This window comes from Buceros rhinoceros, unplaced genomic scaffold (genome assembly GCF_000710305.1).
Source record: "Buceros rhinoceros silvestris isolate BGI_N320 unplaced genomic scaffold, ASM71030v1 scaffold6812, whole genome shotgun sequence".
In the NCBI taxonomy this organism is placed as follows: domain Eukaryota; kingdom Metazoa; phylum Chordata; class Aves; order Bucerotiformes; family Bucerotidae; genus Buceros; species Buceros rhinoceros.
In genome coordinates this window covers 1-25146 of record NW_010399420.1, presented here as the reverse complement: position 1 = coordinate 25146, position 25146 = coordinate 1, and the positions used below count along the sequence as shown (strand labels likewise).

At 37.2% G+C, this 25146-nt stretch overlaps 1 protein-coding gene across 1 annotated transcript in view; it reads left to right on the top strand.

The window, feature by feature from the left end:
* The window catches only part of LOC104489310 (ephrin type-A receptor 7-like), a 67943-nt gene extending 46228 nt beyond the window's left edge, over positions 1-21715 (top strand). Inside the window, exons 4-13 of the mRNA XM_010131456.1 lie at positions 1364-1472; positions 2167-2222; positions 6171-6296; positions 10379-10564; positions 11129-11190; positions 12154-12363; positions 13428-13577; positions 17961-18154; positions 19250-19405; positions 20582-21715. Coding sequence (XP_010129758.1) covers positions 1364-1472; positions 2167-2222; positions 6171-6296; positions 10379-10564; positions 11129-11190; positions 12154-12363; positions 13428-13577; positions 17961-18154; positions 19250-19405; positions 20582-20696 — 1364 coding nt within the window. The 3' untranslated portion in view covers positions 20697-21715. The remainder of the gene's footprint in view (positions 1-1363; positions 1473-2166; positions 2223-6170; positions 6297-10378; positions 10565-11128; positions 11191-12153; positions 12364-13427; positions 13578-17960; positions 18155-19249; positions 19406-20581) is intronic.
* Positions 21716-25146: the final 3431 nt, after the last annotated feature.

Below are 25146 nucleotides of genomic sequence, written 5' to 3'. Positions count from 1 at the left end.
CAGGAAATAAAATAGAAAGGTGTGCAGATTGTTCTATATCTGTGTAGTATGACAAGCGGGTTGTCATTTGGCGGGGGGTGAGGGGGCTGGTGGTGAGAGGGGAAGAAGTTGGTACAGGTTCAGTGTCAGTGACAAAATAAATCATGTTGATTGGCTCACTTCTCCCAAGACAGAGCAAAGACTGGTTTATTTGTTTCTATAGGAACTTCTGAAGACTGCAACAGGAACATGATTCAGTGGAATTCATAAAATCTTCGTTTAGAAATTCCTGTTCAGTTACCACTACCAGAAGTTCACTGTACTGACGTAACATCTACAATGTAGTTAATCAGCTATAAGCTGGGTTTCCTTTTTTTTCCCCTCTCTTTTATGTCTCTGCTGCTTCCAGATGACTCACATTTTCACAGTCACTTGCTAAGCATCACTGTCTGGTGCTTCCGTCTTTATTCTCAGTCTCTTGGGCTCGGTCCTCACTGTTACAAACCAGCATAGCTCCACAGAGTTCAGTAGAGCTGTGCTCATTTAATGTGACAGAGTACATGGTGACCCTCATTAGATGTTGGGCAAGCAATGTATTTAACAAACCTAGAGGTTTCTCGGGCTAAGTATTTACATCCTCAGTTTACATTAATGTGACATGCATACATTTGCATATATTAATACAATTGGCATATCTGAATAAAAAGAGGGATAATGTGTGGATATTTTAGCATGTAAATTCTCTGAAGCATGGAGAGTTCCATTTTGTATATGTTGAACCACTTTTCATTGCTAACAGAAACAAGTTATATGGAATATTAGCAATTTGCGATGATTGATAGCAGTAACATATAAAAATATGCTAACTTGGAAATCTGTGTTAATAGTATTTTATCTTAAACCTTCTTCTTAAAGTTAAGGCACGATTTCCTTGGGTACCATCAAAGTCATATCAACCAGGTTTAGAGGGGAGGCTAGAAGCAAAGCCCATTGAAGATGAATATCTTATTGTCCCCTCTTACAGGCATATCCGTTTCTTGCCTTTTAGGAAAGCATCAACTACGGAGCCGAATAGAAGGCAGCATAGCAGTAGTAGAGACTGAAACTGTCTGGTGCTGGTGCTGGCTTTTGGCTAATGGCTGTACCACTTTGGCCAAGTCACTTCCAGCGTAGCTCCTTTTTATTCCCTGTAGATGATCATTAACTCATCCAGCACTTGGATCAATTTCCAGTGAAGGCCTTTATTAGACTAACTTTATCAGTGTAATAGTTTCAGGCAAAGATAAAATAACAGTCTGCAATTCATGATGGTTGACTTAATTTTTTGCAGTTCCTTTGTAAGGAATACTTTTAAACTGATCTCTGCTCTGTGCTCCATTTGTAGCCACAGCTGTTTCCAGTGAACAGAATCCTGTTATTATCATAGCTGTGGTTGCTGTGGCAGGAACCATCATTCTGGTCTTCATGGTGTTCGGATTCATCATCGGGCGAAGGTATTGCACCTTGCATAGGCATAAGCACATCTGACCCCGCTCTTGTGAACTCTTGAGACATGGTCTAATCTGGGATAGAAATTTGCAAAACTGAAATGGAAGTAATTTTTAGTAAGGACAATTTTCATTTAAATTCCATTATCAATTATACAGTTTGTCTTTTTACTTGGCAAGGCACGCTTAAATCAAGATGTTCTTTTTGTCCTATGTAATTGTGCTGTAAAAGGAACCCCTAGCACATTCTTTACCTGTACTCCTCAAAGTCCCTCTTTCTGTTCAGTTTTCTCATGTGGAGAAGTCTGACATTTTATCTGATCAGCCTTTAAATGAGTTTACATTCAAGAAAAAGAGGCACAGCAGTAGGTTTAAGAATAGCCTCATGTAAAAGAGTGTTCTGCTTTCAAGTTTTTTAATCCTCTGTTTTATCTGTAGTTGCTTTTCACCAGAACTAGAGTTTTCTCTTTAGGACCTGTCCCAACTGGTATTTGATACAAAAGCCTTTTGATTGTAACTGTTCATGATTTATTTAAAACTCTGCTGTCAAGAGAATTATAGCTGAAACTTTCAAAGAGCCTACAGGAGTTAGGTGCTCAGTGCCTGAAGATTCCAGCCTGCAGAACTGATCTTGTCAGGACTTTAGATTCAAGGAAGGAAACCATTATTTACCAAATAAAACTGGTATCTTTCTTTTCAGGCATTGTGGCTACAGCAAAGCTGATCAAGAGGGGGATGAAGAGCTTTACTTTCATTGTAAGTGTTTTGCTTCCCTCCTTCCCCCCCTTTCAAAAATTCCAAACTGCAATAGTGTAGACGATACTAAAACAAGACTCCATGAAACACAAAGCCATAACAAATTTAAAAATGCTGTGTAAATAGCAACTGGGAAGTTAAATACTGTAAAAATATGACCTACACAAAAAGAATGCGGATTAAAGTCAACATTGCTCACACAGATGGTTTTATTTCTATACAAGTGTATCATATACTGTTGTTTTCATTCTGCTTTTTTTTTTTTCTTTTGGTCCCTTTGAATATATGTTCCACACTGTCCTAACGATCCCTCTAAACTGCAGTATTTGAGAGACCTTTGACTAAGTGACTATATGACCTTTACCTCAGGGAAACTTCAGATTAAGGAGGTGTGGGTCACCGCATCACCCTAACAATGAAGCTGTTCTGTTCAAAAGCTGTTTTGTGCTACTGTGAATATTACAGCATCAATATTTACAAACCATAATGTCCTTAAAAATAGAATATTTAATATGAAAAGAAAGGTCAGCTCCTTCATTGTTCTTCTCCCTTCTAGAATGGCTTACCTAGCTAAGAGTAGCACCTAAAGCCTCTCTTGTTAAAATCACAGCTACCATCTGAACTTACGCTAGAACCCTGGGAAAATTTAATAAAATTAATCTTTCTTGCATTAGTAACAATTGAAAATTTAAGGGGAGAGGAAGGCTTATGCAAGAATAGCTTCAGTTTTACCAAAATAGTGTTACAAATGTCTTATTTTAGCCTTTTCTTATTTCAGTTGTAATATAATTTTGACATGAAAAATCAAAAATATTTCAATTTCTTTTGGAAACAGTCATTAACTCAGGAAGTATGGTAAAAATAATTATTTTGAATGTCCAAAATTGCAAAATCACGTAATACAATTAAACTGAATCTAAGTTCTGACACAGAACAATGCCTGGGTGTCCAGTCTTCTCCCATACCTGATAACTCTCCTATCAGTAGAACTTGCCATTTAATCAGGCTGTGCCGTTATGTACCCTTTGTTGTCTGCCAGTAATTGCAGCTGTAGCCTAAATTCATCAGATTTTTTTTGTTATGAAACCAATATGGCTCATATTGTTTTGTATCTGTTAAATTTTTGAGCTATTACCAGAATGTAATGTAGCATGAAGAATGAACGAGCCACTAGTCACAAATTCTTCTCAATGCATGCCTCTTTAAGTGAGTAGTTCTAGCCAAAACTCCACTCAAAATCAGATCAAGGTTTCTGTTTCACCTTTCCGCCCTGAAAAAATAAGATCTGCTGGAATTTGTTCATGCTCCCTGAGTTCGGGTGTGTGGCTGCCTAAATCATTTAAATGCAGGGAGTATTAAACTAAGTAGTGACATCATTGCAGCTTTAGTCAATCAATTCATGATCTGTGGAAAAAAAGGTGGAAAATAGTAATGGGATAAGAATTGTTTATCATGCACTTTGCAGTGCAGCTGATTTTAAAGCATTCATCAAAAACATGATGTTACTTAAATGTTACTATTCTGGGAGTGATGGATCTGAAATTCGCCTCTCATAGATGCATTACAAACTTTTCATGTCTTCTGAAGAGTGACTGCTTTCACTTTTGAAATCTCCTTTATGTCCTTGAAGGAAAAGATCAACTATGCATTCTTGCATGTCAGTACATAAAGAAAAGAAATATGTCAGCTAAATAATCGCTTTCCTTGTCTCTATTATTGGTGACATTTTTTGCTTCAGTGAAAATGTAAACAAATTAATATAAAATATGCTACATAATGATCAATAGCTGATCCCAAAATGGTGAGATTTTGTAAATGGTCATTACCCTCATTTTACTTTCAAGAAATCTGGTTATCCAGCAAATCAGTCAGAACAGTTAGCATACACCATCTTTTTAAAATCATAGCTCCAATATAAGTCACTTCTTGCCAAGCTAGTTTTTCATCGTCTCTTGATTAAAGGTGTAGTGTTTAATTTTATATGATAACCAGGAACAGACTGAGCTGGAACCCAGTGCTGTGGTCACCTGCTTGGTCACAGAGCTGTGAACAGCAGTTAGGTGTCCTTTTGCTCCATAACATCTAGACAACCTTCTTCTGTGCTGAGGTACCAGACTGTATTTTCAAAAACGTAACTTACAATGTGCAAGTACTTAACACAAAAACATACAAATAACCACTTTTTAAAAGCAGATTTTAAAGGATTGTATTTAATAGAATATCATATATCTCATTTCAGTCCCCCTCATCTCTCTGTGACCTCAGGTGCTACGCTTGGAGATATAAGTACAGTGGAGGTGTTTAGTCAAACAATTCAGATTTATATTTGGTTTCCTCCTACCATTTTCTTCTAACAATGTCTTCAAGTCCAGGCCAGCATTATTTCACATTGGTATGCCAGGGTAGCCTTGGCATGTCAAAATATTTTATGACAGCTTGAATAAAGAACCATCAGAGGCCCCCTTGAGATTTGCAAATCTACCTCCAGTCCAAGCCCCTGACCACAAACACAAGAGGATGGCTCTTTTTCCATCTCCCTGCCTGAAAGCACCATTATAAGAAGTTAACCTATTGCTTTTTTTATTTATTTTTTTATTTTATTGCATTTTCTCCAGCCTGTTTTTGGTTTTAAGAAATAAATATTTATAATTTTACAAATTTGAAGCGTTATCAATACAACTGGAAAAACTTCTATAATATGGCAGATAATAACATCTGGGCAACATTTCAAATATTTTCTCCTGTTGTAAATTCTTAGATTTCTCTAGCTTATTCCTTATTCTGAGGGTTTGGGGCTTTTTGTCAGTAATACTATCTGAAACATAAAAACACATGATTACTAAGCTATTTTTTAATATATTTTCAAATTATAAAATTTTATGTTCAATTAAAAGATTACAAAGCAACAATAAATTATTTATGTTTTAGTATTTATGTTTATGACTTTTGATCCATTCTTGTGTATCAGTATATCAATTAGCAGAGGAACTTTCCTGCATTTTCATATTGAGTTTTAATTCACTGATTTAATTCAAGTTCAAGACTGTAATCCTTGTGAGCCAAATTTATTTCATAATAATCGCTTGATTAATAGATTTCCCAGTTGCTCTACTTTCACCAGAAGTTTCTACTTTCACCAGAACAGCAAAAAATCATTTTCCTGAATCAGCAGCAAACTAAGGGATAAATCCACATGCTGGGCAGAGTGCTGCACTGCCTGAGTTGCACCAAGTGCTATACTGGAAACAGAGGGGACAAAAAGCAAGTTGCTGCTTATAATTCACTTAGGTGCTTGAGAGAGTGAATAACTGTACCACAGAGCCCACTTTCCTTTCCTATGTCTTCACAAGTTGGCTACAAGTATTTCTCATGTTCATGTTCTAGTGCTAGAAACATATCGAAGGATATCAGTTCTCAGTGCTGTGAGTAGTTCGGCTATTGCAACAGTCTATAAACAATATTGTATTCAATAATTTAAGCAAGTGGAAGTAGGTGGGGAAGCCTTTCAAACTCCACTGCAAGACAGAGATAATATAAATAAATGCCATTTACACAGCCTGGGAAAAGAGTATAACCTGTCCTTACACAAGAGAGGAAGTTTCACATCCTCTGCTGCTCCTATACCCCTTCCCCTGCTTTACTCTTGCTCCCACTCAACCCTTGCATGTTACTCTAGTGAGCCCTATTTAATATTTATAACTTCTTTCACTTCAAGGTGGAGATGCAGATGCTAATGTTAGTCATTTTTAGAGACGGGATTCTGTACTTGTGTCAGCACACTTGTAGGTGATGCCTAGAACTAAGTTGCCTCTTAGAGCGGCTCTGACTCAGGCAGTGTGGAAGCAGGCTTTCTCTTCCAAGGAGCATTCTGCATAATGAAATTCCTGGGCTGACTGCACAGTAAGTGCCTTTGCTTCATCACAGTCATGCTTTCTTACATCATTACAGTTAAATTTCCAGGCACCAAAACCTACATTGACCCTGAAACCTACGAGGACCCAAATAGAGCTGTCCATCAATTCGCCAAGGAGCTAGATGCCTCTTGTATTAAAATTGAGCGTGTGATTGGTGCAGGTAAGGCTGCCGTGGCTTCCTGATTCAACTATTCCATTTACCCGGGATCGAAACTCATACATCATAATGACAGGCAAATAATTATACCTCAAGTATAAAAGAACTTTTTTCATTTGCCAGAGTGGTTAAGAGCAATGAATCTGCACTCACTTCTGAAATGTAAAAACAAAGAGGGTGAAAAAAACCCAACAAAAACCGAGTAAGTAAATGAAGAGTCTTGCTTGACATTGAACCCACTTGCTTGTGGGTTTCTAATTCTGTGTCTGCTGTTAAAAATGTAGCAGGGGGAGGGGTGCAGTTTTGCTGCCTATTATTTAGTGTCAAAGTAAAGGCGTTAGGCATGAGTGCAAATTCTGCTCGCTTTCCTTTTGCAACAGTGTTTTTGACCTCTGAATTTTTGCTCATGTGAGTAAGGAAAACTGGCTGCAGCACAAAATCTTAAATAGAGATTAGGAAGGTCTTGTTTCTGTACAACAAAATCTTCCCTAAGGCTATTTTCTGTTCTACTTTTTTCTTTTTTTTTTTTGATATTTTATGAATACAAACGATTATTGTTTAACTTTTCATGACTGATTGTAATTGCACCAGCATTACATTGCTTTTCTTCCTCTTGAACTGTCTACCACCTACTTAAGCCATGGTGTTTGTGCTCTAAAAAGGCAGTTTCATTTGTTTGCATTAATGAGATATGTGTCATTTTTATTGCACTACTCCATGTAGTGAAATTAAGTTTCCATGGGTAAGAAAAATATCAAATACTTTGGATTCCTGAAGGAAATGTTCTTTTGCTTTCCTGTTGTTTTATAGAAGTATTAGCAGAATACTTTTTAAATCACCCTGTAGTTTGGCATGCACTATAAATTACACACTGAGATATTATTTAAAGGGAAGAAAAAATGCCTCTAAAATAAGCTGTTTATCCTGTAAAAAAATATTTACACTTCGAAAATTCACAATACCTCTTTAAAGTAACCTTACTCATGTCGAATCATGTCTTAATCAAGGCTTAGTACCATTGAAATTAACAACACTGCTTGAGCAAATTATTCCTTCAGACAGATAAGAGCATAAGAACCCAGCCCTTGCTAAACAGTCATTTTTGTGATGCTAGAATGGTAGCATCTTCAATTCAAGATCACCATGGAAAAATTACTGAGCTTTATCTTTTGTTTTGACTTAAAAAACTACCAGCATAGTAACAGCTCAGAGCACAAAGATAGATCCATTTGGACTTTGGAGATGCCTTCTGAACAAAATGCTAAAACCTCTTCAGATGCAAATACAGTCTAAAACATATTTGCACTTGATTTTAATGAGTATAACTGATAGCAAAAAACATAATGTGCATCAGTAGTGATTCTGAAGAAAGTTTAAAATTAGAAGCACTGTGTTGAAAGCATATTGTGTATGGGGCTTAGCTATGGCTTTAACTTGTTGATGTAGATAGCAAATAGGAGTGAAACGAAATACAGTCCAGGAACAACAAAATGTTAAAGACCTGAAGAAGCAGCTGAAACTCATAGGTCAAAGAAGAATATAGAATTTCTGCTAGGGACGGCACCAGAGAAGCCACTTAGCAGTCTCCATATGCATTAACAATGCTGGCCACATCAACTACCGAGTAGTGCCATGTCTCTCAGACAAATGGGGTGCAAGTACGCTTGTGCTCAGTTTGCATGAGGGATATGTGTTTTCCTTGCCAACATTTGCATTACCATCCCGCTGCAGCCACCTGTCAGATACAGAGTATGGTGTCCACTGTGTTGAGTCCTTGTTCATACCGCACATTCTTTGTTTTAGTCTCTTCCTTGTTGTTATGCTGAGCTGGTAGCTGTGTGGCTGTGCAGTATTCCCACTCTTGTTGTCATATTTTCTGGATCATTTTTGGGCGTCATTTCAGATGAATATACTATTTTCTTGGGAATAAAAGTAGTTCATTGGCTAACATCCTGGCATGAAGTGCATAGCATACAAGTTCAAGTTTCTGGTTTGCTTGAGTGTTGAGTGATCTGCTTTTGGAAATCAATCAAAATCAGACCACAGAGAGCTGGAAAGGAAGTAAGCTTTAATGTCTCTTGTGCCAAGCATCCTAATTACCTGGCTCTGAAGTATCACATACACACACACACTTATGTCTTGGTTTTGGCATGAAAAAAAAACAATTTTGGAAGGTACTACTAGAGAAAATTGTTATCTTTTAATAAGTTCTTGTGGCTAGGACCTATGAGTGAGGTGAGTAGTGAATTCATTAATAGTCATCCATATGGCTAATGAAGTGCAGGAGGGAGACCAAGACACCAGGCTAAGGGTAGGAGCAGCTAGCTGTTATGTATGTAACAGCTATGCCTTATGTTGTTCATAGTTAGGACGTGGATTTTCAGACCACAACTCCAGTGCCCAAGGATGGCTGAGGCTAATGCCTCACCTGTGCAGTCAGCAACAATTGTACTCTGTCTGGCTGAGTAGCTTAGGTACAGCATGGTGTTAACAGGGGTATATGGAGTTGATTGGAGCTAACCTTAATACAGTGGAACAGGAACGAGAATTAGGTTCTGTATGTTGTCATCTCTCAAGAGATTCATAAAATGAGCCATGCTGAATGGAGATTTGGTTGCAAATATTAAGGTCCAGTCAAAGTTCTACCCTTGTGGCTGGAGAACTGTGAAGCTTAGAGCCCTTCGCTAAGCTTGTTGTTGGAGTTGACAGGAGAACAGTAGTGTTGGAATGGTGATGGTGTCCTAAACAAGATTTCTCAGTACACATCCATTAGGACACTTCAACATCTGCCACTTCAGGCATTCAGCCCCATTTCCAAGCACACCTCTCTCCACTGCCAGCCAGCCACCTTGTCAGTTGTATATGTGCACTTAAGTCCTGATCCCACCAGGTTTCTCGGGACCTCAGTCTATGTCCCAAAGGGATTCTTTAATCAAACTCTGTGTTTATCTTTACTAATTCAATCATTTTTTCCAGCACTCACCAGAAGACATGTCTTGGATGTAGTTGTGTCTGCATACTTGTGTATACTCCATAGCTTAACTTTAAGGAACTCCACAGTTATGTAGGAGATAAATTTCAGTCTTGGTTTGATTTAGAGGAGGGACTTGGATCTATATCTCCCATACTTTATGTATTTGCAAAGTACCATGCTATTAAATACTTTTGTGATTAACCTTTCTCTTTTAAAAGAGATGTTCCCCTTTATTCATTATAAGATCTGTTACTGCCCTTTCTCCTGTATATCCCAAGAGACTTTTCTTCCTAGCTACAGAATAGGGGGTCTCTCCTTCTCTGATGACGCAGCTGTGAGGCAGGGGACGATCTCAGTAACAGTGAGGTAGATGTTTAGCCATTCAGCTCCACTTCTCACATACTTTCATCCTCTTTCCTGTCCAGTGGAGTCCAGTTGTTTCTCTCCCAAATTATGGTTGTTGAGGCTTTTTTTGGTTGGCCATTTTTTTCACATGCTTCTCCAAGTTCCAAGCGTCAGTTAGTTTAGAAGGCTGTTAGAAATTTAAAGCATTTGCTTGTGTTTGTTTAATGTAACAAAATTATTATAAGTCATACCTTTCATTTCATTATCTGCAAAGTAAATTATCCTACTTGAAAGTAACAATGTAGTGCTTCATTTAACACCATAATGATGATAAATTAAAAGCAGGTCTGAAAAAGCTGCCTTTTGAAAGAAAAAAACACGTCAGATCTAAAGATAGCAAAAAACCCATGTGGAACAGAATCACATTTTCACTTAGAAACGGTGTTAGTATTTCTGTAACAGTATTTTCTTATGAAAGCTACTTCACATTTATTTCCTATTTATGAAAAAATATATCAAGTTTTTAAAAATATAATTAAATAACAGTCCTGTAGATTGGCTTTAATGTGAAGTATTTACTCTCTAAGGTACTTAGTCAACCACTCATTTAAAGCACGTACCTGACTTTGTGTTCCTAAGTAATCCGTTTCAAATATGAGCATTCACATGCTAAATTTAAACACACACTTAGGCAACTAGTTGAATTAAGGCCTGAAAATAATATTGATATTATCGTCAGGGTAATTATTGATATGCTTCACTTTAGGGGAGTTTGGTGAAGTGTGCAGTGGACGTCTAAAGCTTCCTGGCAAGAGAGATGTTGCAGTAGCCATAAAAACTCTGAAGGTTGGCTACACCGAAAAGCAAAGGAGAGATTTCCTTTGCGAAGCAAGCATCATGGGACAGTTTGACCACCCCAACGTTGTTCACTTAGAAGGGGTTGTTACCAGAGGTAAGCCATGACTTGATCTGTCAGTCAAGTGACGACATAATGGCAGAAATTACTTCAGCTTATTCATGGTCAAAGATTCAAATTATAAACAGGCTGCACACTCCTAATGGATTTTCTCTGGATGCGTAACTAACTAAAACAATACTTGCTTTATGCTACACCCTGAGGAAAATAATTAAGATGCATGCATGATTAAAAGATGAAGTACTTTGAAATACATTATTTTTCTAGCTTCATGTAGCCTCAAAGACCATGCAGAGAGATAAGGTTTCTTATGTCCTTTCACATTATCTGAAGTGTCGTTATTCCAGAGTCCGGTTCACACAGCAGGAGCTAGGAGTACACACTGACATTTTGATTTGTGTGGTTTAATTTTTTGAATCATGATCATGTTCCATGCAGACATTTAAGAACTTACTAGAGCTCAGTAACAGTGCTGGAGGCCCCAGAAATATTCGCTGTCTCAATGATTTAGTCCTTCAAAGAAATAATACGTTTTATCAAAAAAAGGCACTCCATTTGTGTTCCAGGTTCTCAAGCAAAATCTGTCTTCTTTTCTTTCAGGGAAACCAGTCATGATTGTAATAGAATACATGGAGAATGGGGCCTTAGATGCATTTCTTAGGGTGAGTTACAAAATGGAAACATATATAAACATGTTTTAAGTGACATATTGTCACTTAAAATACGGTTTTATGTATGTGCGTACGTATGTACACATGCATGACATTCATATAATTAAAATGGTTTTAAGGCTGAAATGGAGCTTGACAAATACTAGCAGTTCTCTATGTTATTTCAACAAAACCAGATCAGAAATTAGAGGATCAGATAGGATCACATGGGCACATTCTAGGAATTCTAGTGATCTGATGCAGCGTAGATGTAGTGGGGTTTATTATTGCCACCAGCTGAAGTGAAAACCATTGATACCTGAAGCCAAATCTTCTTTTTAGGGGAGTAGAATTTTATTGTGTCATGGTAGAAATCAGCATACAAGAATCTCTAAATGAACTACAGATTTGTTTAAGAGAAGAACAAAGGAAAAAGAAATGCAAGTTTATAACAATTTAGCATTTTTGTTCTGAACTGGCCACTTCTGACTCCTTACCAGGTGTACAGGAAAGTGTGGAATGATGTGTAACATTCTATAGGAAGCAGAAAAATTATGTCTGTTTGATAAACTTCAAGCTATGAATAAAATTATCAGTAGCTAGGAATCCAAAAGAAGATAGTTCTTATTTTCTTGACACAAATAATTATGCTGAGGAATGAAGAGCATAGAGGCAAACTTTAAAGAACTGTGCATCGGGTAATCCATCTTAGAAGAGACTGTCTGTGGCTTAGCCAGATATTTGCAGTGATTAACAAGTTTTGTTACTTCCAGTACGTTACTAGTACTCACTCATCCCTTGACTGGATGTACTGCTTTATCTCTGATGAAAATACAACTTGTGTTTGAAGTGAGTTTCTTAGCCCCAGGTTGGATTGCCACAGAAGTAGCAAATAAGTAGAAAGCTAAAGCTGTAAAACTAATTCTAATTTCTCAGCTATACTAACAAGAATTGCTGCTCCTTTCTTCCCTCCAGAAACATGACGGGCAATTTACAGTCATTCAGCTAGTGGGAATGTTGAGAGGAATCGCTGCTGGAATGAGATATTTGGCCGATATGGGATATGTACACAGGGATCTTGCAGCACGCAATATTCTTGTCAACAGCAACCTTGTTTGTAAAGTGTCAGACTTTGGACTTTCCAGAGTTATAGAAGATGATCCAGAGGCTGTCTACACTACTACCGTAAGAGAAATCGATGGGGTTTAGTGCATTTGAGATATGGTTATTAAGAAGAAGCATATCTTCTAGAGAGTCTAGATAAGAGAAATACATCAATTGCTTGAGAAATGTTAACTAGTCAAAAGGAAAAGAGTCTCTATAGCAATCTGGCTGTGGTTAGGGATTGAAATTGTAAGAACATACATTTTTATTTAGTAAAGTTCTAAAAAGTTTGCACAATATCTTCATTATTCCTTTCCTCTTGATTTTCTGTTTGAACAAATATGGAAGATTTGCACATAAAAATTTTAATAATCTCATTTACTATGAGTCAATTAAAATATTTGTAGGCTGTTACTATTTTCAGACTAGATTTTATATCACCAAAAGGTTGACTAGCTTGAGGCTGAACTGTGACAAAGCTCAACTCCTGTATTTTCACTTGCTTTTGGGGGAAACACTTTTCTTAAATAAGCGTTCATTGAACACACTATGCTCGTTATTCTTTTGCTGAGCCAGCTCCACTTTCCCACCCATGGGGCCTCACTATACCTATTTTCTTATGCTGAGGGAAGGAGGGTCCCCTGGAATCTGCTCCAACAGGTGCGGGGATCCAGGAAGCTGCACCGGTGTTCATGGCTGTCACTCCTGCCTCTGGGCTCGGAGTGGGAATCTGGTTTAAAAACGTCAGGCCGAGATTTCAGAGGATCCATATGACAAGTCAGTGGGATTTATACGCACAGGATGATATTCCCCTCACCGATCTTACCATCCAGACAGGAGTTAAATGACTGGTGTAAATCAGACATCTAAGCAGCCCTTTAAAATCAATGGAGAGATAAGCACATCCAGAGAAAAGCATCCAACCTAGCTTAGACAGGTGTCTAATTTTCTATGGTCCAAGTGTTTTAAGAACCTAAGCTTCCTTAGACTCCTTCAAAAATCCTCCAAGTTGGTCAATTGTAGCAGATGATGTAAGAGCTGCTTTCGATGTTGATGGAAATGATGATAAATGCAGTCTACAGAAGATGATGTGGAAATTTTGTGGAGAAAAATAAAAACTTAATTATTTTCTTTTTTTTTTATAGGGTGGAAAAATTCCAGTGAGATGGACAGCTCCAGAGGCCATCCAATACCGCAAATTTACATCAGCCAGCGATGTGTGGAGTTATGGAATAGTTATGTGGGAAGTAATGTCTTATGGAGAACGGCCTTACTGGGATATGTCAAATCAAGATGTAGGTTATATTTTGTCTGCGAGTGTGTGTGTGTGTGTGTGTGTTAGAAAAACAAAAATTACATACTGTAACCACATACAACATATGTGTTTCATTATGCATACATAAAATGCTGGTTTAAAAATAAGATTTATCAAAATACTGTAGAGTTCTCAGAACTCTTTACCTAAACCTCTAAACTGTTCTTCTGCCATGTGGATGTGGTATGTCTTTGTCCCAGTATCAAGTAAAATTGGAACATCAGAAATAGTAATATGTGCTCTTCACTTTATTACGCTTAAGCATGTAAGGAATTAATTTTTTTCCAATAAAAAATAATGCTGAGGTTTCTGACTTCAAAGCAATGATTAATCACTTGAAAAAAGTGTCGTTTAGTGACCTACTTTTGCTTTTTCAAGTTAATTATGCCGATTTAACAATACCCTCGTTTGCATAAAGTATGACCCAGAGCAACAGGTTAGCAGTAATAGAACAGTTGGATGTTCTGACAGGGTTACCTATTAATAGAGAAAGTGCACAGGAAAAGGCCATGCAGGTGAGAAAGATGTCAGAAAGAGTCTGATTTAAATTTCTTCCGGTCAGGGGCTTGAGTGTGTTTTTTTTATTATTATTTTATTTTTTGATTGACTGATCGACATCGAAGTTGAAAAAAAAAAGATAAAAGAGTAAATGATGAGTCAGTTTGGCTCAGTGAAAAGCCGTTAATATTTGACAGGTCTCAGTGTCAAAGATTTCATGGACTGTCAAAATATGGGCAAACAAGTCCTTGGGGCAGAGAAAGAGAAATATTTACATTCCCTAGACACCCAGCAGAGTTTCATTTCTTTTGACACCTTCCTTCTGTACTAGATTCAAACATAAAAGAAGTCTGACAGGAATATAAGATGCTTCAAAGGCAAACCATACCTATCTTTCAGGGAACAATAAATAAAAAGTTTTAAACAAGGGAGAAATTTTGGTATTTTCATACTTCTTGTTGGATTTTGAGAAGTATTCCCTCTATTGAGAACCGCAGGTGAATGAACCTTATCCATAAAACAGCTAATTACCACTGCTTGCAGTTTCCTCTCTTTTTAGCATCTTACATAATAATCTTCAATAGCACATAATTAAAAGATACATCAATTACTTGGTAAAATAATTTCAAATATTCTGTGATCTTCATGTGATCTTTGTGTCCTCCCAAAACATACTCACATCCTACCAATTCCATAAATAAATCTATGATGCAAAAATTTTTAATCATCTTATTATTAGTTATTTATTCTCCTTCACAGTTACCAATGGGAATATTTAACTGAAATAAAGAAGCTAAGTGTGCCTATTCTAATTTTGCATATACACTCAAGCAGTTTATATATCTTAAATGTTTGTTTTGTTTTGTTTTTTTTCATAAAAGTGGATGTAGTCATAGACCAGATCAGGTCTCATAAAAAAATATGTATCCCTGAGTTTGGATCTTTAGATCGCATTTTTTTAATTCTGCTCCCCCTTCTTTTAAGTCATTAGATTAATGGAGGATACAATTTTGTGTTGTGATCTCTTTTTAAGCAAAAGTCCTCCTTTTAGCAGTGACCTGGAGCTAGGGTGCACCAGAAGAGCACTCATCATTCAAGCTCCCCACAGAGGCACAGTGGTCTGAACAGAGATTTTCTGCAACTTCTCTGATCAGTCGGCTCCCCTCAGCTTAATCCTTGCTGATGACGGTAGCCCTCAAATGGCTGCACTTTACCCTGTTCTCCTGTTTAGACTGCTGGCGTTTGCTAGTTTTTGCTCTCATTTGGTTACTGGTCCTAATGCAGATTAGTTCTTCAGAAAAGGGCAAGACCTTAGGCTCACATATTTTTTCTTTGTTGTACTCCTGGATTGATTACCATTATTATGATTATTAATTTTTATTATTATTATATACCGAGAAGCAGAGTGATAACATTACATTGTCCAGTTACCTGTATTTAATGCTTCTTTGTTGGCAACAGTGAACAGACCTGACCCTCTTCAAATTTACTTTACATCCTCAAATAACCTGATTATGATAATAGTATACTTGACTTTTAACAGTGTCCCATTTTTCTCTTTTGTAACAAAAGCAGAATTTAAAAAATGAATTTTGGAAATTGTAAATAATATAGATCATTTCTATTAGTAAGAACTCTAGCTGTCTTCTCTTTGTAGAAGACAAAAAATTTTGCTTACTTAAAGAAAAAATAATTTCCTGCATCTATTTCATTATCTCCTACTACTGGTTTTTGGAACCCCACCCCACCTTTCATAGCAGAATAGGCACTTGAAGGTAGTACCCTTCAAAGTGCCAGTGTTTGTGTATAAACATTTTCTTGCTTTTAAATAAGAAACTTTACTTACCAATATTTTAAAATGTTTTTTCCAATGTTTTGCCAGCAACTCCATCCATCCCTAGCTCCATCGTTATTTTACATTTCCCAGTTTCATCCTTCTTTCTCAGAACACACATCAAAGAAGATGATTCTTCAGTATCCTCAAAGCCCTTACACTCTTGGATGTAGTCCTTTCTAAATGGTTTTCTAGTTCCAAGGGTCTTAGCTACTTGTGTGTTGCTGATACCTACTTTTTCGTTCCTCATTGGTTGTCTCTGCATTCTGACCTCTTAAGCAACTACTTAGTTTGTAGTAAATCATACATAGTATGCACAAAGGGTTTAATACCTCTCACCTTTTAGAAAGTCAGAAATCTCTACATTACTTTTCATAGCACACTGGTTGTCCTATACACACTGTAGCTTATTTTTCATGTTTGTTCCACTGCTGCTTGTAAGCATGAGGAGGTGTTCATTTTTCCTCTTAACACTGCCCTAAAAGGTCTTACATTTTACTCTTAATACATTCTTTTCTGTATAGTACTGTTCTTCCAATTTCCCTCTTCTTCTGCAGAAATCCTCTCTCCCCACCCTGTCTGACAGATAACTTCACTGTCTCTAAAAGGTCACTGCACTCATTCTTCAAGGTGTGTGGGTGTTACTGCAGGAACTGAATATTTTTCAGTCATGTTTGAGTTGTCGGATAGTACTGTCATTCTGAACGTTCAGATAGAAAGCTGGGGCCGAGGGAGATAAGGCATCTTACCTGGGGTCAGAAGGACAGTCTGTGTCACAAACTTGTAGTAAGTCTCCTACCACTGGGCTCTGCCTCCTCTTTTCGCAAAACTTCTTTTCTGCAAAGGGTTTTAATACAATCGTGGATTTCAGCCAGATTTTTGAAGGTCATTTTGTATTCTTTGCGGTTCTGTCTACTTTGCAGTCCACTGCTTTTGCATTTTCTCACACAACCTATGGAATATTTTTTTATTTGAAGTTATTATTATCCCTAAACCCTGGATTCACCAACTTTATTTATCATGCCAGACCTACTTCCTAGGGCTACATCCAGAACAGTCTCTGCTTTGTGTACAAACAGGGTGAGAAGACAGTCCTATGCACTACCCTTCAGGAACAAGCATCCTTCCTTAGCAATTCTAATATTGTTATGTCAGTCAGTGTCAGTGTACTTGAAGTCCCCCATGAATGGTGTTTTAGACTTTTTTCACAAGCTTTTCTTATCTGCCTTGCTTCCTGATGTGCTTTCTTATCCTGCCCTCAAGGTTTACAGCAGTTTCCTGTGATTTTACTTTACCCATTTTTATTTTTTACTTAAATCCAAATGGACTTCACTAAGGAAGTCAACGTGTGGGTGTAATTCTTGGCTCAGACATTTATGTTCTCCTTCGATCATATAATCATCTAGCAACATCTCTTATTAAATCTAATTTTCTGTTCAGGTGATATATTAAAGTGCTATCCAGCCAGGTCTTCCTCTCTCACATGGCACATTTCTGCCACTTTATCATTAATATAACATGGCTAGACATAGAATACAACCTTTTTCCCTAACAATTTCTGTCTGCTAAACATTTGTCTTGGATCCTTTGATTATATCTTCAGGCTTTTTGTATTTTATATGTGCATGCACAAATCCCTATCCATTTACAAGTCAGTTGCTTCTACCGCACACCCTTTCATAAAAGCCTTGGGGCAAGTAATAATGCTCTCTGAAATAACTCCCATTTATCAATCTATCTGTTGCTCCCCTGGTGAATTTAATTGTTGTTCCCCGCTGCTCACTTGACTAGGTAATATAACTATGTTCTGCACATATAGAACAGTATGCTTAATAAACCCAAAGATGAAGTCGGGGAAATTATTTGAAAACATGAAGGCTACAGACTCACGTTTTTGCAACGTTGATGGTAAACTTTAGTTTATTAATTTTTTTTCTTTACTATTTTTTCCCGTTGTTTCTTGAACTGGGTAGCAATATGTATTCCTTAAATATCCCTTGATGAAAAATCATTAACTGTGTTGACTACTAGGTTATAAAAGCAATCGAAGAAGGTTATCGTTTGCCGGCTCCCATGGATTGCCCAGCAGGACTGCACCAGCTGATGCTAGATTGTTGGCAGAAGGAACGTGGTGAAAGGCCAAAGTTTGAGCAGATAGTTGGTATTCTGGACAAAATGATTAGAAACCCAAACAGCTTGAAAACCCCACTGGGAACCTGTAGCAGGTAAGAAGAGCTTTAGTCTGTGCCGTTATCATGGTGCATGTGGTTGGGTTCTGGATGTTCTGCTTGCTGGCTTGTTCCACTTGACACTTGCTCCACGTCTCCTGGTTCCTCCTTCTTCTGTTCTCTGTTTGTCTCTTCCCTCATTTGCTCTTCTTTTATACCATGCTGAACAAAGCCAAAAAGGACTTTCTTACAAAAATAAGCAAAATAAAGGAAGTAAATATAATGGAACTAATACATTTCTCAGTAAACTACTGCCCGCTTGATACTCTTTCCACACTCTCACCTCTAGCAGTCTTTGTTTTTCTTGTTTCCTTAAATTGTGAAGTCTTGCTGGCAAGGAGCATCATCTATGGTGGTTTTTTATGTTGCATACCTTGCCCTAAGAACTGCTACAGTAGAAATAGTAATTAATAATACTTGTGATTGGTGCCTTGACATGCTACGCTCTAGACTTTTACCTTGCATTTTCTGGCTTTAACTCCTTTCAGTGATTACATCTCATTGTATTTCATGGTGTAGCTTTTAAAGGCTTCTTCATAAATTTCAGATGAATTATTCAATCATGGTAATCTTTTGATCTGCTAACTAGATCACTGCATTAAGGAGTCAACTGGCCTGTGTTCTCTAGTGACTGATTTGCTGTGTGACCTTAAACAACTTACTTCGTGTCTCTGCTCTTTCCTTGTCTTTGTTTTGTCCCATCTAATTAAATAACGGGAATATCTACTACTACATTTTCTAAGATGCTTAAGAGAATAGCAAATTTGTTACACAGGAACTTTAGCTGCAGCTGCTGTCATGCTAGGTAACAAGGTTGATTTTCTGTTGGTAACAATAGTCCATTAGGCAGATTTTGCTCTCTCTGTCCTTTCATCTTGTATGTGAATAAGCTTAGGAGGTACATATTGTGAGCTATAGAGTAGTCAAGAACTATTCACAGAATAACCTAAACTGTGTATAAAGGCCTGTTGCTTTCTACTCTAGACATTTTTAATACCCCAAACTTGTTTGACTCTCACCTTGCTAAATACTCCCTGATGTTTTTTTTACTCTCTTTGGAAACAACTTACTTTCCTTTTTCCTTCTCCGTAGACCAATTAGCCCTCTTCTGGACCAGAACACTCCCGATTTTACCACTTTCTGCTCCGTAGGCGAATGGTTACAAGCTATTAAGATGGAAAGATATAAGGATAATTTCACAGCAGCAGGCTACAACTCTCTTGAATCAGTTGCCAGGATGACTATTGAGTAAGTTAGTACTGGGCATGTTTAACTTGCTTTTAGGGAATTTCGAGGTTAAAAAATACACAATGGTCAACTCCAAAACTTTACCCTGAGTACAGACGTGGTGCTTGGGGTTAAGCCAGCTGGTTTAGCAGCTAATGATGTTATATTAGAGCATCCCATAAAACCCTGCTGCCTATGTGTGGCATCACTCTGTTCCCTGCTTTTGAGACCAATTGAAATAACACCAAGGGGCTAGAATTTGAGTGAGAACGTGTCCCATTTCAAAGTATATATGTATAGGAAAATAACCACTTTGCCTCCACTGCCTAATTGGTACCTTTTTCCAGACATGTACTCGGAAGATGTGGAATTTTCTTCTAATTGGCTGGGGGCTGTCTGCGTCCTGCAAGAAATGACTTTGCATCAGGATAAAAGTCTATAGAAGCAAAACAATTTTCTGAAGGCAAGCATGGCCTGTATTGGTACTGCCATCTTAAACAGGTCTTCCTGGCACCCTGCAAACAACGTTCTTGTCCTGGTGGTTGCCAAGCACATATAATTCCTCTTACAGAGAGCTATAGTTTTCTAAATATGTTTCTAAACAATATTTTCAGATTTGCAACCCTACTCTTATCTCCCTGATATCACTAGGGTTCTTCACCTATAGCTTGGGAACTGTCACCAGACCCACACACTCCTACTAGGTCGGTAGCACTAGTAGCGGTGAAATTACAACAGCTGCTCCTCTTTGATTTGCATGATGGGTGTGGTTCAATATGCAAAGGGTTTCTCTAGGCATCTCTTTAGAAAGCAGAATGTGATCCCCAAAATCCTGTATTTATACGTAACTGTGTCCCAGAAGCCACCCAAATTAGTTTACAAGACAAGTGTCTCTTTTTCCGGGTGTCTTTAAAATCCACAATAAAAGCTTTTTGTAGTGCAAAGCATACTGGCCTCATTCTCAGATGTGGAGACACACTCAGTGTAATTACATGACACCTGGTATGTAATTGCACTCCTTGCTGAGAAGTTGAACAGTGCCTATATGAACTTCACAGTGCTGAGCCGAGTTTCCAGTGTACTTCGATGTTAGAAACCCGTAGCACAGACCACTACATAGCGTTGACTCACAGTTGAATACCATACAGTAGCAGTTTAAGTTGAAAAATTAACAATGTACGCATTTATCTTCCCCAGGGATGTGATGAGTTTAGGGATCACGTTGGTTGGTCATCAAAAGAAAATCATGAGCAGCATTCAGACTATGAGAGCACAAATGCTACATTTACACGGCACTGGCATCCAAGTGTGATAGACATTTCTCCCTTATGAGGGAGGTGACAGACTGAGAGAACAGCACTGGCCTTCAGTATATATGAAGTGCTGCTAGAAGACACTTGATTTCCTGGGTCCTTCCTGCAGTGAATAGAAGAGCTACAAGAAGCACCTACAGACTTGAACTCCTAAGTGCCACCAGAATTTATGAAAAGGGAATTAGGATCCACCAGTGGTGGCAAGGAAAACACCAGTGACAATAAACAAAGTACTACCTGAAAAAAACATACAAACACCTTGAGCTCTCTAACCTCCTTTTTATCTAACAGACTTTTTAAATGTACATAAAAATTTAAAAAAGAATATATTTGTCAGATAAAATCATGATATTATTGTTGAATTCAACAAAATATTTTCCTTAAATCTGTGATTTCTGAATCTTTTTTTAATCATTTGTGTTTATTCTTCATAAAGACTTTCTTTTAGTATGATGTTTATATCTTTGGACCTTTTTAGTGCTAATTCTATGACACATTACTACACTGGGTACCTCTGAAGGATTATTTGAGTTACTAGAGATTTAAGAAGCATGACCAAGTAATGTATATCTGTCCGAACTTTGGTATCCTTTTGTGCCATTTACTTTTGTTAAATCAGCACCATATTGACATGGCTAGCTAATTGGCAGGGAGTCAGGAAAATGCAAGTTGCCAAGAGCTCTGATATTTTTTAAAGAATTTTTTAAGGTTACACATATATACTATCTTTTAAAAGAAAACAAAAGAGGAAAAAAAAAAAAGAAAAAGAAAAGCAATAATGACCCCTAAGTAGTTCTAGGCACTTTTAGCAAATTGTTTGCAAGATGATTTTGATGGACTACAGTTAAAGTGAGATATATTCTAAGATGTAGATCTACAACTGTAAACCTGCTGAGACACCGCATTGAATGGACAAGTGATTGTAGGAGTGTCTCAGAACACGGGTGCAGTTCTCCAGTGTTACCTAAACCATCTAATCTGAGCACATCTCATTTTTTTTCCAATACTCTGCATTAACAAATCTGAGAGAAATAGCTGGCATATATTTTATATGAGTTTAATCCGGATGCAGTCCAGCTGTCAGAATAAGGACAGAGATTCTATATGAGAACTGTAGAGCGTGAGGCAAGGGGCAGTTCAAAATTTTCAATTTTTTTACAAGCTTTTTCTGCTCTGAACAAACGTGTGTGCGTGCTCACACAGACAGACACAGCAGTCGTTCATCAGGAACACAGGTGCAAGAGTAGTGGCTCAATGGAATATCTTTTTTATCCATTTACTTATATATGAATTTTGTTTGATTAAAATATTTAACTTAATAAGCAATAATGAACAGTGTCTTTAGAGATACTGCACGAATATATATGAACCAGAGAAATGCTTTAAAAGAAAATCTGAAAATTGTGAACTACCCCAGCAATGAAATGCTGTACTTCCAAAGAGAATTGGGCTGCTTCTATTGATTTTGATTGATAGAGAAAGATCCCAGGGATCAATCATAAATTGGTCTTGTTTGATAATGTGGGCATCCACACAAAAAAAATATATAAACAAAAGAAAAACCCTGTAAATGTTCCTTTGTAAAACTTGTAAATTTTATTTATACTGTCTTGTTTTGTACACACATTTATGTGTAGTGAGCTCTGAATACATTGAAAATGCACTATATTTTTCTATTTTAATTGCAGAGCATCACAAACATGTATATTCAGTGCTACATAATGTGTTTTCCCACATTTAGGACCAAAGATAGTTATCAAAAATTAAATGCATCATTTTACCCCTCCTTTTTTTCTCCTCCTTTTTAGATCATGTACAGTGTTAAATATTTGTCATTTTATTTATTTGTTTCATTAGAAAAATCAGTTTGGTTATACTAATTTTTTGTCCCCCCGCCTTCGTTGAAGAAAATCTGTAAAAAGCTTTTAACTAGCATAATCCCGTTACATAGACACTTCCATTTGTAATCTTTGTAATAGACTGTAAATATATTTTTGGAACTATAATGCAATGTGCATAAGGGTTATTTTTCAGTGTCCATATATGATTGTTTATACAATTCACAGCACTTTACAGTCATGCTGAGAAGCCTAATTTATTGCCTGGATTTGGGCAGAGTAAGAAAAAAGGTGAATATTCTTATTTCATATTAGATTGTCATTCAGTAGAAATGGGGTTATTTTCATGTATGCAGCTCAAGATGGTTTTTTAACTATTAAAATTAATTTTCTAGGAATGCTGTAGAAGTAAGAGGCAGAGTAGACTGTATGCCCAATACTGAAATTAGTGCACACGAGCTCTCAGCCAAGGCACTTCAAGTAGCCGTTGGAACACTTAATTAATAAACATCCATTTTGAGTTATAACAAACGCTAAGTGCCTCACTACTGGAGTGAGCGTCTGCAGAGAACTGCACAGGGTGCTTGTCAGCTTTGCTGCTGCCTTGAGCACCCAGCTATGAATTTAGGAGCCTGAGGTCAGACACCTGCTTCCTTATAAATCTCGGCTGTTGTTTCTAAGGGCTTGGTGATTAAAGTGCGATGCAGCAATGCTGGTGTTGCTGAGAACCCACAAACCCTGAAAAGAGAGTTGAGGCCAGGCTTCACCTTTAGGACTTGTACAATATTCTGAAGCACAGAGCCCTTGGGACATGTGTGGTGACCTGGGCTCACACGTGTAAATGAGGGCCCAGATGGTATTTCTCCCTTGTTTTTTTCTTGTTTGATTTAAGCCATCTTCCTTGAATAGTAAATATATTTTAGCATTCATCTATATACCTTGACTGCCTTAATGTTGCCACTGATTTTTACACATTTGAAAGTGGTAGAGTAGACCCAGAAAGCACAATTGCTGTCAATATTCCGATCGTATCTATCTGTTCAGAACATTACTGCAATTTAGAGCACATGCATGTAAATGGATTTGTAGCTGTTAGAGCAGCAGCATATTTATGTTGGTTGCCATTCCCCACGTTCCAGGAAAATGTAGTCCAGTTTAGAAAAATAAAGTGCCAGAGAATGTTCATGTTCATGGGAGGAACTGAAGAAAAATTTGGGTTGGAGAGAGAATTAAAGGCTAAATGGGGAATCAAAGAAATTGTCTCAATTCTGGCTAGATTTTAGTTGAATTTGGAAACCATGCATCGCTAAAGACAGATTATCAAGCTGTCAGTGAGGCTGATCTTTCTTGACTTTATCCAGCTACAAGTGTTTAAAAGAGAGATGCCTAAGACAAAGCAGGATGAATCTCCCTCTGAGAATGCTTATCTCCATTACCTGTAGAGGGAACCCAGATGATTAGCTTAAATCAGGCATCTAATGTCTAAATAGTTACAGTTAGGTCAGGTGATTCCTACTCTATATGTCCTTGGCTGCTACAGTTCCCCCTCAGGATGGCTGTTGTAGAAAGGCAGCTCCTCCACTACTAGTATGTCCCACAATGTATTTAATTTTGCCTTTATCACAGAGAGAGGTGATTTTTTTTTTTTAATGCAGAGATTTGTAACAGATCATCTGAATGCTTTTTGTATATGGGTTTTAATTCTTGAAAAAAATTGTGATTGTTTTGAGGAAGACCTGCCTAGTAAAATACAGTTATTTAATATTTTAAATAATCAGAAATATTTGCTGACATACTGCTTCAGTTCACAGGTTATGTGATCAGATATGATAGTTGCTGTTTGCAAAACCATGTTTATCTTCAAGCCTTGTCATGTAAAAATCTCCAGGAGGCAAAGATGCTTAAGTGTCTCTCAAATTGAATGTTGCCCTTAATATCTCAATAATTGAGCTCTGTCTGTAATATTCTCCATTTAAAATGAGGTTTTTTATATTTGTTTAAGCTGGAGTTATCTGGCATCCACTGAGGAAGTTTGAAAAAATGATTTTAAATTAAATTTGCTTTTCTCCACTAATAGTAATATACAGTAAATAGTTTCTACTGTTTTGAATGTTGCAAAAACTATTGTTTAATGTGGGGGATGAAGGGATTTATTTTTGTTTTGTTGTTGGTATTTTTTTACATTTATTGGTTAGTAGTTGAAATAAAAAAAAATTGTCCTTAACTTTCTAAATAATTCATATATAGCAATTCTGAGAATGATTTAAATTCCGCGACTTTCAGCTTACTCCTGAGATGCTGATCATGTCACTACAGCCGTAATACCAAGAGATGCTGAGACACTCTACTACAAGGGCAGGTTCACGCAGTAATAGCATGAAGCAGTCCACTGGCTGTGTGTGAGGAGTGAAGGCCAACTCAGCCAAAAAAGGGTCATTTCACCTTTTAAAAACACATATGTGACGTGTTAGAGCTAACATATCCTTAATGCATTATTTCCCTTCCATCCAGTTAGAAACTGATGTACTCACAATATGCATTTGGGTTCTGGTGGGCTTTGTTTGTTGGTTTGTTTGTTTCTTTGTTTTATTTTAAACAAGTGGGGCGCTTT